The sequence below is a fragment of the Solanum dulcamara genome, chromosome 11 (assembly GCF_947179165.1).
Source record: "Solanum dulcamara chromosome 11, daSolDulc1.2, whole genome shotgun sequence".
NCBI lineage: Eukaryota > Viridiplantae > Streptophyta > Magnoliopsida > Solanales > Solanaceae > Solanum > Solanum dulcamara.
In genome coordinates this window covers 37,437,216-37,452,457 of record NC_077247.1, presented here as the reverse complement: position 1 = coordinate 37,452,457, position 15,242 = coordinate 37,437,216, and the positions used below count along the sequence as shown (strand labels likewise).

Here is a 15,242-nt window from a genome sequence, read left to right as displayed (position 1 = left end):
TATGACTAGCAAGAGGTGTGCTAACAGACTTAGCATTCTTCATGTCAAAGCGCTCCAGTACATGTTTAATGTACTTCTCTTGTGACAGATAAATCTTTCTTTCATCCCTTAGACGAGTAATTCTCATGCCCAAAATTTCCTTGGCATGACCCAAGTCTTTTATAGCAAAAGACTTACACAACTCTTTCTTTAACTCGTCAATCTTGAAAGTATTTTTGCCCAAAATCAATATATCATCCACATATAGCAAGAGGATGGTAAAATCATTGTCAAAAAACTTTTGTACAAATACACAAATGATCTAAACAAGGCATCTTGTAGCCTTACTCCCCCATAACAGATTCAAACTTCTTGTACCACTGTCTAGGAGCTTGCTTTAACTCGTAGAGACTCTTCTTGAGTTTGCACATAAAATTTTCTTTATCATTTACTTTGAAGCCCTCACGTTGTTCCATATAAATCTTTTCTTCTAGGTCACCGTAAAGAAAAGTCGTCTTCACATCCATTTGCTCAATCTCTAAATTAAGACTAGCAGCCAAACCAAAAACTGTACAAATAGAGGACATTTTCACGATAGGAGAAAATATTTCGTCAAAGTCGATACCCTTTCTTTGACTAAATCCCTTAACAATCAATCTAGCTTTGTAGCTGGGTTTCAAGCTGTGTTCAACTTTGACTTTGAACACCCACTTGTTGTTCAAAGCTCTCATGCCCTAAGACAATTTCACCAACTCATAAGTGTGGTTCTCATGCAAAGATTTCATCTCATCTTGCATGGCTTCAATCCATTTATCCTTATGCTCATCTTCTATGGCCTCCTCATAACACCCAGGTTCACCCCCGTCAGTGAGTTGCACATACTCAATAGGTAAATAAAGAGATGAGGAAATACGTTGTCTTGTGGATCTCCTAAGAGGAATATTTGACTCGTCCACAACTTCATGAGCAGGAGCATTATCATTAACAACATCATTGTTATCATCAACATTAATATGTTGATATGGGACTTGATTCTGAGCATCACCATGATCATTAGGCCCATCAACATCATGCGCACTTGTATGAAAAACTTGATCAAGATGGACTATGCCATCAGAACTTGAAGATTCTAGTTTTTCTGCTTTGTCAATATCCTCAATGGTTTGATATTCAATGAAGACGATATCGCGGCCTCTCACAAGCTTCTTCTCAATTGGATCATATAGCCTGTAACCAAATTCATCAAAGTCAAATCCAACAAAAATGCGCTGCCTTGTCTTGGTATCTAACTTTGACTAGCCAAATACTTTCAAATGGTCATAGGAAACATTCTTTTCATACCAAACTCTATTTGGAACATCATTTTGCAAAGCAATAGCAGGAGATAAGTTAATAATATGTGCAACGATCAATAAGGCCTCACCCCAAAAGGAGTTCGACAACTTTGCTTCAGAAAGCAAACATCTAACGCTTTCCATCAAGGTCCTGTTCATCCTCTCAGCCAACCCATTAAGGTGAGGAGTCTTAGGAGGAATTTTTTGGTGTCTAATACTTTGATACTTGCAGTATTCATCAAATGGTCCACAATATTCACCACCATTATCAGTATGAATACATTTCAGTTTTCTTCCAATTTCTCTTTCAACTGAAACCTGAAACTGCTTAAAGATACCTAATACTTGGTCTTTAGTTTTCAAGACATAGACCCAGAGCTTTTTTGAGTAGTCATCAATGAAAGTGACAAAGTAGAGTGCACTACCCAGAGTCCTTGTCATCATTGATCCGCATAAATGAGAGTGAACCAACTCAAGCAACTCTGTCTTTCTTGAATGAGGGTTAGACTTAAAGGAGATCCTATTTTGTTTTCTCGCGAAGAAGTGCTCACACTTTTCTAATTTAGCACTTTGAAAATCAGACAACAATTTCTTCTTGGCCAAAACATTGAGTCATTTCTCACTGATGTGGCTAAGCCTCTTGTGCCACAACGTTGAGGAATTATCGCTCTCAACTACATTCACCATATTGGCACAACTAAAAACCGTAGTCCAGTATAAACCACGACATTTGTTACCACGAGCCACAATCAAGAAACTCTTAATAAGTTTTCATTTTCCGCCGCCATTGGTACTAACATATCCTTCATCATCTAGAACACCAACATAAATTAGGTGCAGACGAATATCAGGTGCATGCTTTACATTGTTCAAAACTAGTTTAGTTCTAATACTAATTTCCAAACAGATTGTACCAAGACCAACCACCCTAGATACAGTCTCATTACCCATACTCAAGGTTCCAAAGTCACCAGGAATATAGGAAGAAAAAAATTCCTTCCTTGATGTCACATGAGATGTAGCACTAGTGTCCACAACTCAGCTTGACTCATCACAAGCAATATTTATCAGATCTGCATCAAGGATTGTAACAAGATCTACGGTGGAGACGGTGGCTAGGCAATTTTTATTGCCATCTTCTTTATTTTCCTCTTTGTCTTTGTTCTCAATCTTCAATTTCTGGCAGAACTTCTTTATGTGCCCTTTCATGCCACAATGATAGCACTCAATATTCCTAAGTCCGCCTCTGGATTTGCTCCTACTATGTTCTCTATTCTGAGAACCGCGATTTTTATTTCTCCTCCTAGAGCCAGTTATTAGGACATCCGACGAAGAAGAAGAACCTTGAGATTTTCTTCTCATCTCTTCGTTCAAGACACTGAGAGTCATACCATCCGGAGCAGAATTTGACAATGAAGTTCTAAATGTTTTTGAAGAGTCTGGTAGGGAAACATGTAGAAGCAAGCCTTGAATTTCTTTGTCAAATTTAATGCCTATAGCAGACAACTGATTCATGATTCCCTGAAAATTATTTAGGTGATCTGTCATCGGAGAGCCATCATGATATTTTAAACTTAACATCTGTTTTATTAAGAACATTTTATTATTTCTAGTCTTACGAGCATATAAGCTTTCAAGATGCTCCCATAGGTTACGAGCATGTGTCTCCCCAGAAATATGATTCAACACATTATCGTCAACCCATTGCCTAATATGTCTAAAAAAGATACATCATCTATTACAAAAGAGTTACAAAATCTGAAAACACACATGAAATAAAATAAAGACTTGATAGGAAGCCAAGAGAATATATCATATGTGATATCCGAAGGTATATTAGATTTTCTTTCGATGTCAATAATTTTCATCCTTTTCTCTTCCTGGGTTAAGTGAAGTTTGTGTAGCTATTGAATGGCTTATATATATATATATATATATATACACAATGGTCAATGGTGATTCTTGAATTGTCAAGAAATGAATTTTGACCTAAAACCCTATTAAAGCTTGTTAAGCAAGGCTATGTCTACGAGCTTTAATTTGAAGCTTATTTCTTTTTCCAATTTCCTTCTAGTATTTTACTCTCGACCCTTACCTAGACTCTCATGACCCCATCTCAGAACCCCCAACCCTAGATTCGATTTTTGATCTTAACCTGATAATCAACTCTCAACCCAGGATCCAACTCCTGACCCCGATCGGTGACTCGACTCTCCAAGCTGACCTGATTTGAGGTCAACAGTCAGTCTTGTGTCAGGATCAGGGTTAGGAGTTGGGTCTCAGGTCGGGAGCCGAATTTCTCAACACAATACTCATGTTATTATAGTTATTGAATCCAAATTACAATGGATAATTAGTGCCTCTAATAGAGTACACATTATTTGATAGATATATATTAGTAATAACTAACATCTCGTATAATACCTTCTCCCCTTTAGGTTTAACCGTAGTTATACAAACCTGTCTTGTCGCTTGAGACATTACGCTCAGCCCTTTTTTTGTTTCTTTGTGTGTGTGTTGATCATTTCATAACAAAACTAAATTCAAATGGTAAAATTTTGCAATGTTCCAGAAAACAGTCAACCATTTGGCAATAGAGAGAGTGGTGAACTTTGACCAACCTGGCACCATGTCATAAAAAAAAAGTTACCTTGTGATGATGCTCATTCAAACTCTACAACAAAATCGTGCACCAAGGTCAAGCAGTGACATCATTGAAAATGGCAATTCAAGTCAGCTGCAAATAAAGCATCAAGACATTTACAGTGCAAACTGTCATCTTCATTATCCAGTTGTTACATTCAGCAAACATTAATGCACAGTTCTTGAAGTAGTCAGTTTCAATGCTGTCACGACCTAGCCCCGTAGGCCGTGACTAGTGTCCGAATTGGACACTCGTATACACACATATTATCTATTGTCAATCGACAATTAAACACGATATAGAATTTATATGGGTAGCACGTTGTCTCAAACGGTCACTTATATATACACCAAAATTAGCTATTTCTTGGGGAGTCTTAATTGTCAAAAATAAGATAACATAATACGTAAGCCGACAAGGCTTTCACTCCGAACGTAAATGTCCAAAAACATAAGCCATACTAGTACACCAGACAACATCTACATACAATCCACTCATGTGTCTACAAACCTCTAAGAGGATTAACAATAGCATATGACGGGACAGGGCCCCGCCGTATCCCTAAATACATAAATATATACATTATAAAGATTAGTACCAAAAGTTTAGGCTCCGAGACAATGGAACACTTCAACCCGTTGAGTAGAATCCTAAGGTGGCGGCTCTCCAAAATGAGTATTTGTACCTGCGGGCACGAAACGCAGCCCCCCGAAGAAGGGGGTCAGTATGAAATATGTACCGAGTATATAAAGCATAAAATATCGTAAAGGAGATCACATCTGAAATAAAGATTCAGGAGTCAAGTATCATAATCAATAAATCACTGTACCTGTGTTTTATAAAATGAAGACATGCATATCATCATCATATATCGTACCTGGCCCGTTATGGGACTCGGTGTCATAATTATATCAATATATCGTCATATATATATATATATACCATACCCGGCCCTCTAGCAAGGGACTCGGTGAATAGAGTAGTGTACACTAATACCGTACCCGGCCCATTATGGGACTCGGTGCCATAATCATATCGTCATATCATCATAATATCATATTATCATATCACGTACCCGGCCCTCTAGTAAGGGACTCGGTGAATAATGTAGTGGAATCCATACATGATAACATACCCGGCCTATCGTAGGACTCGGTGAATAATACCATAATAATATGCACGAATAAGGTATCATTAGCAACCTTGTGAAATTTGATCATTATCGGAGACTTAATAGAATAAGCAAAACAGTCCATCATTTGAAAACCAAGACAATAGTCATTATGAATCACACCAATTATGGATTATACTAAAATATGAATTATACCACAACATGAGTTATACCAACTAGGATGGCTGGAATCATACACATGAGTCAAGACATAACAATATAAATTTTTGAAAATCAAGAATGGTAGCCATTCGAGTATATCTACGAATAAGAGTTTCTTTGGAATTTAAGCATACGTCATTCGTTCGTTTCATATGGATCATGCCAAAAGAAGAAAATGTTAACTTTACATACCTTTAGCGTTTATACGTATATGCTTTCCAATATTGTCTCAACCTATATTAAAACGTTAAGCACTATGGTTAAGCTATGGACAAGAATAAAACGTAGTCTATCGTTAGTAGGTTATTTCTAAAAAAAATTGGACAGCACCTCCCCTATACCGCTCACTTTTCCCACTTTCAAACCAGCCATATAATCATCAATCAACATCAACAATCCAAAATATTGACACAAAATAAGATTTATTATTGACAATAAGCCTAGAATATTTCCACCCGACTCATGTTACCAAAGCAGTAAATTCGGAAAGTCAAGTACCTCACGTTGTATCTAAATTTTGAAAATGAAAACGGCAAAACTGGACTTTATGACCTTCATGAAACATTTAGATCTCTGTCTTAAGTTTCCAATGCAAAAGAAATCAACTCAAAAATCATTTTCTACAAAGAGATATCATCAAAATACGAACAGCTATACATGAAGGATTTTTCAATCCAGAATCTGGACAGAATTTGTCTTATGATTCATGCTCAGTGTTCGACCTAATAACAGCAGATATAGACTAAGACATAAACATAAGAGTTGTAGGTACGTGTATTAGCTTTCCAAAACATGTTTAATATCTAAAATCAAAGGTCTACACAATGAGATATTCCCGAATTACTACCAGCTACTCAATTCCAAAAACGGGTTTGAACATTCACAATCTTCACACACCTTTTTCCTCCAAATTCAAGAACAACAACTCATCAACAACATCAAAACAATATCAACCATTATTATACATCATCACTAAGATAATTCCATCTATTTAATCTACCTAAAACAACCCCTTAACCCATAACTCTCAACAAATCACCAAACTAGTTTATAATACTATTTTCTCCGTTCTAATCCGTTAAAACTCTAACTAAACTTGTTAACAATGAAAAAGAGACTTTAATATTACCTTAAATTTGCAGCACCACATAAAATCTTCTCCTTATTGGCTGATTTCTAGCTCAAATTGAAGCCAACGCGACGTACAACAATTTTCTCTTCATGAGCTTCGGATTTTGGGACTCGAATTTTGGTCGGATTTGGTTTTTCTCTCAAGAACTTCCCCTCTCTCTCTCTCTAGAAATTTTTCTGGATATTTTCTTAGTCTAAACTATGAAGGAAGACATAGAATTTAGATTAATTTCGTGGGTATTGGGCCTGACCCGAATTAGAATTGGGTTGGGCCGAATTCACTATTTAGTTTGGCCTGTCAGACTTAAAACATCTATATATTATTATTCCGATATCACATTTCGTCCCACGACCTATGGTTGGAAAGATATTTCAATTATCTACAACTTTCATGTTGAGAGTTTTCCCAAATTCTCAAATTATAAAGAGGTTATGGCCTCCCGAAGTCAGCTTACCCGAAACGTAACTTTAAGAAAAAACATATTTGATGGCTTCTATTTTGATTTGGCTTAAGGGTCCTTCTTGAGATGTATTTTACTACACATAAATTATTCATATAACTTGGCATCTACAACAAATCATGTCCTTTTAAAATTCAAAATTAAAAGTCCTTGAATTTATAATCGTTAGCTTACGAATAATCCAAAATGCAAAAATACGGAATGTAACAAATGCCTTGTAAAAGTCAATAAGGTTACAAAAGCTCAGAGTAATAAGAATGTAATCACACCATTATACATACCTTTTTTGTGTTGAGAATTACACCATAATACATACTTTACTAAAAGGATCACTACCTAAGCGAAAAACGCAGAACACGTTACAACAAGTCTGGACACCTAAGCTTTCCACCCACTGGAATCAACATTTTATAGTCATAGCCATTGGTACCACCTTCTCTGCCTAGCAGTCGTCTCTTTCTTTGGAGCAAGAGTAATCCTATCTGCGTGAGCAACAGCCCATTTGCTAAAATCTGGGGAAGAAACGAGGTCTTCCATAGCCTTCTTTGTGGTGTCTTTAGTTATCTTGTCCCACTCATCCTTCGAAAGCTTCTTCCGTTCAGGAGTGTTATGGAAAGTAGAATAGAATGTATCTTTCTCTGACAACAAGCTTCGTGGCTTGAGAGGAAAACCTGCAGGAAAATACACATCAGAAAAACTCCACCTAATACTTCTTCACTTCATCTTCTAATAATTAGTTTAGGCTAACCTGGGCTGATTGTGTTATTTAGATTTGTCTTGAACGTCCTGGAATCATATGGCCCTTTTATCGGTGATGTGTACGAATCCTGAGATTCCCAGAGATAACTCGCGTCTATTTGTGATAAATTCCTGCTTTGTATGAAAACCGGAGTGTGAAAACACAAAGTGACTACAAAGCGGAAGTCCTCCACCCATATACATAACAGTAGAATAAAGCGACCAGACTACATAAGCATCATTCAAAAAAAAAAATGGGGAGAAAGGCTGCTAAAAGGTTATTTTTTTTTTTAAAAAAAAAGGCAGACTCACTTGAAAAAGCGCAGAACAAATTTGGGACGGCATAATCTCCTCAAGATTGATGAGATCAGAACTCCACATATCCACGCCTCGGCACACAATAAAGGATCCACAGAACTCTGAAGAACAAATGAAGTTACGTCAGTGGCCAATCGAACTCTGGTAAGCGATATAGACTAACAAAAAGTGTGAGAACTTTGGAGGATTAAATGGATTTGTAGTATTATCATATAAATGGAAACCTGAAGAATCAATGCAGAAGCGAAAAATCGAATGGACCAAGCAACAAACTGAGATACTCCGGTGTCAATTGATCCATCTTCTGTAAGTACAAGTTTGTGAACAACCCAAAACCCCAACCAAGATCCAGCAATCACGAGGAAAAGCAGCAGAAATATTGCCAACTGCAACAAAAGACAGTCCATGTCATCCAAAATTCCCTGGTAAGTGGAAAACTCAGTGCAGAAACCAATCAGATTGAACTTATGAAAATCCAGTCATCTTATCATGAAATAACAGGAGGAGTTTGCAGCATATGCTTTTCAGAAATTAAATTTTGACATTTAACCTAAAGAGGCACTCAAAATCAATTTATATGATGTAGATTTTACTGGCATGAGAACCCTTAGGCCTTAGCAAAAGGTTTTCCTAACAGGCACCCAATATTAAACGAAATGAATGGATGAACCCTTAAGTTCAAATAATACGGCAGCTAATAAAACCAATAAGAAGAACTTACATACAGGGTTGTACATGTCTTCCCCAATACCAATCTCGCTGAGTATTGAACGCAACAACTTTGGGACATAGCTTAGAATGAAGGATCCTACACCAACCTGAATGCAAAACAATGGCAACTCTTAATAACAAAATTTGAAAAGAATGACTTAAAGAATAACTGATAATGGTCTATCCGTACTAGCAAAGATACCCACAATGGATGAATACAAGAATATTGCTAGTGAACTCTTCCTACCACTCGGAAGAAGCTTCATTCCCTGTCATTAGAATACCAAAACTGCCAATCAGAAAATTTCAACATAGAAGCATGATATACACCTACATGTTTGTTTTTTGTGATAAGGATCATATTGTACCTACAAGTATACATCTACACACATTCGTACATGATACAGCTATTATGCACATAGCTCAAGATAAGATATTGAGCATTTTCTGATTAATTAACATTGTTGACGATGATATGCACACGTCAGATGATTGGATTGTTAGTTGGAATTATGTTTCTAATGTAGCATTCTAAGTTGTAAATCAGGTACCCTAAATTTTTGGTTGGCTCCCAGATTGGAATATTAGCTTTTTATTAAGCTAAACTAATTTACCACATAACTCTCTCTAAGACCTTCAACCGCACTTAAAAAGATCTCTTGTACATCTCTAAAATGCTAAGATCTTCTCTTACATCATGAAATCAAAATTAGGACTAATTCACCACAGATACCAACCATCCACTTCAAGTTGAATCAATTCATATGAAAAAGAAAATCACATCTACAACACTGTAAAAGTTGCCTTCTTTATAGTTTCAAAAAAAATTTGCCTTCTTTAACATAATAATTATAAGATTCAAAATTAACTATAAAAGATTATTGATATGTAAAGTGGACATAAAGCTGTTTCTTTTGTTTCTATAACACGGAAATTAGATCTTTCATCCATCATGGGTTAGGGTACCACCTGTCAGTTTTGCAACTGTAAATAGAATCACCTAGAAGCCATTTTTAGCTTTCTTTAGAGAAACATCTATTTCATGATTAGCTATTAGGAATTATTTCTTATCCCGTCCATATGCTTTTCAGTTCACATGCTCCATTTTGTTCTAGTTCTGAACAGCAGAAATTATTTTCCAGATTTCCAACATTTCATAATTATTATATTGCAGTGAAGAAAGAATTAAAATGAGAGTTTGAATTAACTTCCCAAATTTTTTCCTTGTTTTATTTTGTTGATAAATTCTACTTGTACTCCGTTTGTTCAAATTAGTTGTCTACTTATCCTTTTCTTTGTTGGTATTGGTTTGCCGACTCATCCTTCCTAATGACCCAAAAAATGTCATTTCTCCAAAGAGGACATAATAGCCAATCTTATATGATAAAAAGTTATGCAAGACCTAGTTTTACCTTTACAAACATTTTTTTCACTTTCTACCTGGTACATTCAAAAAGTACCTTGCAATAAGTACATTAATAATTTAATTCACTACCCTGTCAATCAATATGTTCTTATATTCATATTGTTCTCATTTTCTGCCTCTTTTGAAGCATATCTGCGATTTAATTCACATGTGTCATTTAGGAGGAGAAATCTAAACTATAAAATGTGAATTATACACTTTAGAAGTTAAATATTCATTAGATTAGAAAAATATATCACTGCAACAGAAAGAAAAGATATTTAGTCAAACATACTTTCCAAGTCAAAATCTCAGGTAACATACTTTCCAAGAAAAAAGATACTTTCCAAGCCCAAATCTCAGGTAACAAAGATACTTTAACTTCTTCGATATCTATTATCTCCTTTGTAATGTGATTTGTCAACAATTTTAGCGATCTTGTTAGCTTTATTCTCCCTCCTTTTCCCGCCAACATCTAGGTGATTTTTGCAAGTTACAGATCTATCTTCAGCGACACATGAATATTTTTGTAAAATACTACCGTGGAGCTTTTATGGTGCTACTCTGCAGTTTCCAGTTGCTAAGCAATTTCCATTTTAAGAAAAATATTACCTCACACAATATGATTGAAAAAAAGTAATTTAGCTCTTGATATTAACTAAAACAGTTTGCTATGTAAATTTGAGCTAAAATATGAAGATTTGTAACTAAAAAGACAATCTCAACAAGAGCGCACATGCTTCTTTAATATTAAAAACAGAGAAGCGAGCAAACCTAACAGAGGCTCTTCTTTGCACTCAGAAAAGGGACAGTTTACTGAAGTATGAATGCTTCTTTGAGAATGAAGGGTACAAAGTTACCTGGAAAAGGACCATCAGTATCACAAGAAAAACCCCTACTGCCATCGCACCACCATAGAAAAATACTAGAGACTTGCTAAGGAAGGATGCCAGAGTCATTAACAATATCCCCAGTACCAGAAACACAACACGATACAAAAAAAAATCTGCATAAAAGGATATTACGGTTACATAATTGAGTTAAAATGCCAAAAGCAACAAAACAACAAAAAGAAGTTAATTTCAGATTGGGCCAGGGAGAACAAACCTTCATGAAGTGAGACCTGAAAAGTTTCCTTAGATGAGCTTGTCGTCCTAATATCCAAGAACTTGTGCTCGAAAGGTGACATTGATCTCACCCATGAACCCTTGGTTAGTTTCATCCATTGGCCTGGCGGGCACATCCCAATTGCAAGGGATTGATTCCTGCAAAGATGATAACGGCCCTTAACAATTTATAAACATTTAAGACGGTAAAGATGAAGTGGACGACCTATACCTATCTGACTTTCAAAAAGTTCTAACTCTTGATCTTCCTTTTTGTATCAGATGACGGTCATCACCTTTAGTTTAGCCATTATACTACACAATAGAAAGAGTATAGATTTTACCTCTGAAATAATGTCCCTCATACATAGAGATTTAACACGTGATAAAGCACCCGAATTCTTAGGTATCTATCAAACCAATAAAAAAATTGATAAGGCATACGGCACAACTTTAACGAGTACCAACTACTTAAGGTTGGAGATTAATTAACATACCATGTGATTCAAAACAATTTCTTTATCACATAACTCATTGTTATGTAGAGAGCTAGGTAATATTAATAGAAGAAGGATAATAGACCATACACCGACATTATATAGGTTTTCAATATCTAGGTGTATATCATGAAAATATCTGATCTATTAAAAAAACAATGATTTACTAATAAGAAAGGCAGCCAATGAAGTAAACATATCAAGTTATCAGCAACTCATCTATTATGATTTTGTCTTTTTGTGAAAATCATCTATTGCGATTTTTCACAATCATAAAAGCCATTATGCTATAACTACTAGTCAGCAGAAGAAATAAAATACGCTACAAATAGCATCATTGAAGACTTGGAGTTCCATTAGTTCTCAGTTTAATTAGCAAAGAAAAAAGGGTTAGTGGCTCACCTATGGAAACAGACCTCAGCATTAGGTGGACGCCCACTTGGATTCAGATATGACACATTCACCTTTAATGAATGGGCATACTTTCTCAGATTTTTTAGCCTTGACAATCCATGGATCTGAACTCTCTCACAAATGACTTTAGTTCCTGGCTTAGAGCCAGGAGAATTTTCCACTACTGTTCCTGGGGATATCTGCAGCGTGGTAGATTGAGATACAACTGTCGAACACAAAGAGAAAAAGAAACAATAATGAGTATAACCAGCAACTAATTGTTCAAAAATATATATACCATTTTGAGGTATAAACATTTTATAATGTTTGTAGGAGCTCATGCTTGGCTCTGTGCTATACTAACAGCTAGTCAAAAGGGAACACTGAGAACTCCATACAACTCCTTTTCACATAAGGATCACCTCTTACCAGAAAGCCAATCCTAACTGTTGGATTTTATGCAAGGGCAGTGCAGCACCAACCACACTAAAGAAGGAGCTATCAAGAAAAACTTCCAATACTTGCTAGCTAAGTTCTCTCTCTCAACACAAAATAGGGATTTAAAACATCAAAGCGAACTCAAAAAAAGAGATAGCACCATATGTGCAAGTACTTGACTATCAAATATAAAAATAAAATAAACAAAGAAACAAAGAACATGCTAGTACCAATTCATGAGGTTATATTGCATCACAAATCAGTGTTACAGATATATGAGAAGTAAAAACCACAAGGGAACTAAAATTAGGAAAAAAAGAAAAAACAACCCAGTCCATCTAGCTGTGGAGCATAAGAACCCCTTTTTATACCATATTCAATGTAGCAATTCTGATAAGCAACAAAATGCCTGTCATGTTTCAACCTTTTGCGACAACATGGCAAATGTAAATGTTTCTCAAGATGTTGAGCCCATGTTTGACTTTTTGAACTCCTTTTTTTATGAAGTGATATCATTTATGGCATCATGAAGATGCAAAAATAAAATAGGAAGAAAATACAAAAGATTTTGTTAGCTCCAATATAGTACACCCTATGCTAGGTGAAGGAACTGACGAGGTCCAAAAATTGTAAGGGGAGTTCACAATTCACATGTGTTACGACACTCCAGCTGTACAAAAACAAAAGACATCTAGTTTTAATGGAGTGGTTTGGGGTTGCTATTCCATCAAAATATCTACTGTTTCTTTCATTCCAAGCACAAAGATACAAAAAGGGATTAGTTTCCAGATTCTTCTAATGGATATACCAACTTTCCAGTTATTCTAGCTCACATAGGCTTCCTTTATACTCCCAAGCATTACCCAGCTCAGTCCAAAAAGAGACAAAAAACATGTTCCATAAATCTGCTGTTACTGGGCAGTGTAGTATAAGTTGAGTAATTTCTGCATTCTGCTTGCACATGTAGAATCTGTTGGCTAAGTGAAGTGAAAAGATCTTCTGAGTATAGGGTGTATTCGAGGAAAACATTATCTCGTGTTCACTCAGAACTTTCACGTGTTTGGTTGGTCAAAAATTTTGGAAAATATTTTCTTTAGAAAAACAAGCTCCTTGAAAATAAGGATTATGACTTTCATAATAAAAGGAGGAAAAACAAGTCGCATTGCCTCCTCTCTGATTCAAGATCATCGGGAGGTAGCTGGTCCGAGAGGATGATCAGCCACACTAGGACGCCCTCACAACCACCCACCCCCACAACCCCACCACCTACCCCTGTCCCGCCCCACTCCTTGGCCCCCCTGACCTTCTTTTCCCACCCCATCCTCATAATTTTATCTTAGATATATACAAATACTTTTAGGATAATGTGTTTTACTTGCATACCGAACACAAAAAAATAAATAAGAAACCACTTGTATTCCTAGAAAATATTTTGTTGAAAAACATTTCCCTTACTACCGAACACACCCTAAGTTATCCTGGGTTACGCATGCTTCATAAGGTGCTATCCAAACAAATATACTCTGTTAAAACCAAAACCAGTAAGCCTTCTTAGAATTACAACAACAATGTAAACAAGCCTTCTTAGAATTATAAGAACAACATACCTAGCTAAGCAGACCTTTACCCGAGTAGAGAGGCTGTTTCTAGTAGACCATCGGCTCAAGTTATTTGTGCAAATTATAATAAAACGGATGGATATTGAGGATTCATATATAAACTGATTCCAATTAGTTCGGGGTTAAGGCATAGTTTTCTGTAATTGTAGTAATTTACAAGGACTACAAGCCTAAATCAAGACTCTTAAGTATTAAAACACTCACTAATCGTAACATACTTCATAATTTCTCCCGAAACTTTTGCTTAACTCGTAAGAAAAGATAAAGATAAAAGAATATTTCAGAACCCTAGAATATAAGAGAAAGTTACCTAAAGAAAGTTCATCAGCGCGGACTATGGAGGTTAACGTGCAGCATAATGCGACAAGGAGCCATAGAAGAAGAGCAAATACTCCACGCGAAGATATTGCTACATCCATTGTTTTTGCCATTCGAGTAGGAACTTCAGAGAGCGGTTTTATGGAGGAGCAAACTGAAAATACCAAGTCCTTTGGGGGTTATTTCATTATTTTCTGGTTTATACGGGGAGAATTTTAAGATTGGGCTGAGCAAGTTTTATAGCCAGCCCAACTTAGAGGATCCTTTAGGCCCATCAATGGTAAAAACAGAATTTTTTAAAGGGCAATTTATATAAATGTACTACACAAAGAAAATATTTACCATTTATAGCAATAATATTTTTTTCCACTAAATACTTATAATACAATCATAATACAATTTTAATACATATTAGCGAGAATAATTTATAAAACTCATATAATACAAGTTTTATTCATGAATAATATATTTATCACATACTTTAATAAACTTAGAATACATTTATATTCCATTCATAATTCACTTTTAATACATGAAAAATATATCATAATATTGCTATATATTGCTATAAATGATAATAAATAAAAAGTATCGCTAAAATCAGTAATTATTTATTAAAAAATGTTTTTCCTAGTAATTTTTCCTTTTTTAAAAGTAGGGCAAATTACACATTAGGCCGATCGGTCAAAAATAATTACATTCACTATATATATTATTTTGTGTCAAAAACACATATTTTATGTGTATTATTCATTAATATATATTTGTTTGCTGTTATTTTGATGGTCAACTATATATATAGATTTCTCTAGAAATT

At 35.4% G+C, this 15,242-nt stretch overlaps 1 protein-coding gene across 1 annotated transcript; it reads right to left on the bottom strand.

Annotated features, from left to right (window-relative positions):
- Positions 1-7,069: 7,069 nt before the first annotated feature.
- LOC129874554 (uncharacterized) lies at positions 7,070-14,585 on the bottom strand. The gene is made up of 10 exons (XM_055949852.1): positions 14,418-14,585; positions 12,060-12,276; positions 11,162-11,319; positions 10,915-11,060; positions 8,856-8,918; positions 8,664-8,756; positions 8,163-8,324; positions 7,933-8,039; positions 7,631-7,752; positions 7,070-7,553 (listed from the first exon to the last, which is right to left on the bottom strand). The coding sequence occupies exons 1-10, from the start codon at positions 14,536-14,538 to the stop codon at positions 7,297-7,299; spliced, it is 1,446 nt and encodes a 481-aa protein (XP_055805827.1). The 5' UTR covers positions 14,539-14,585; the 3' UTR covers positions 7,070-7,296.
- Between the last annotated feature and the right edge of the window lie 657 nt (positions 14,586-15,242).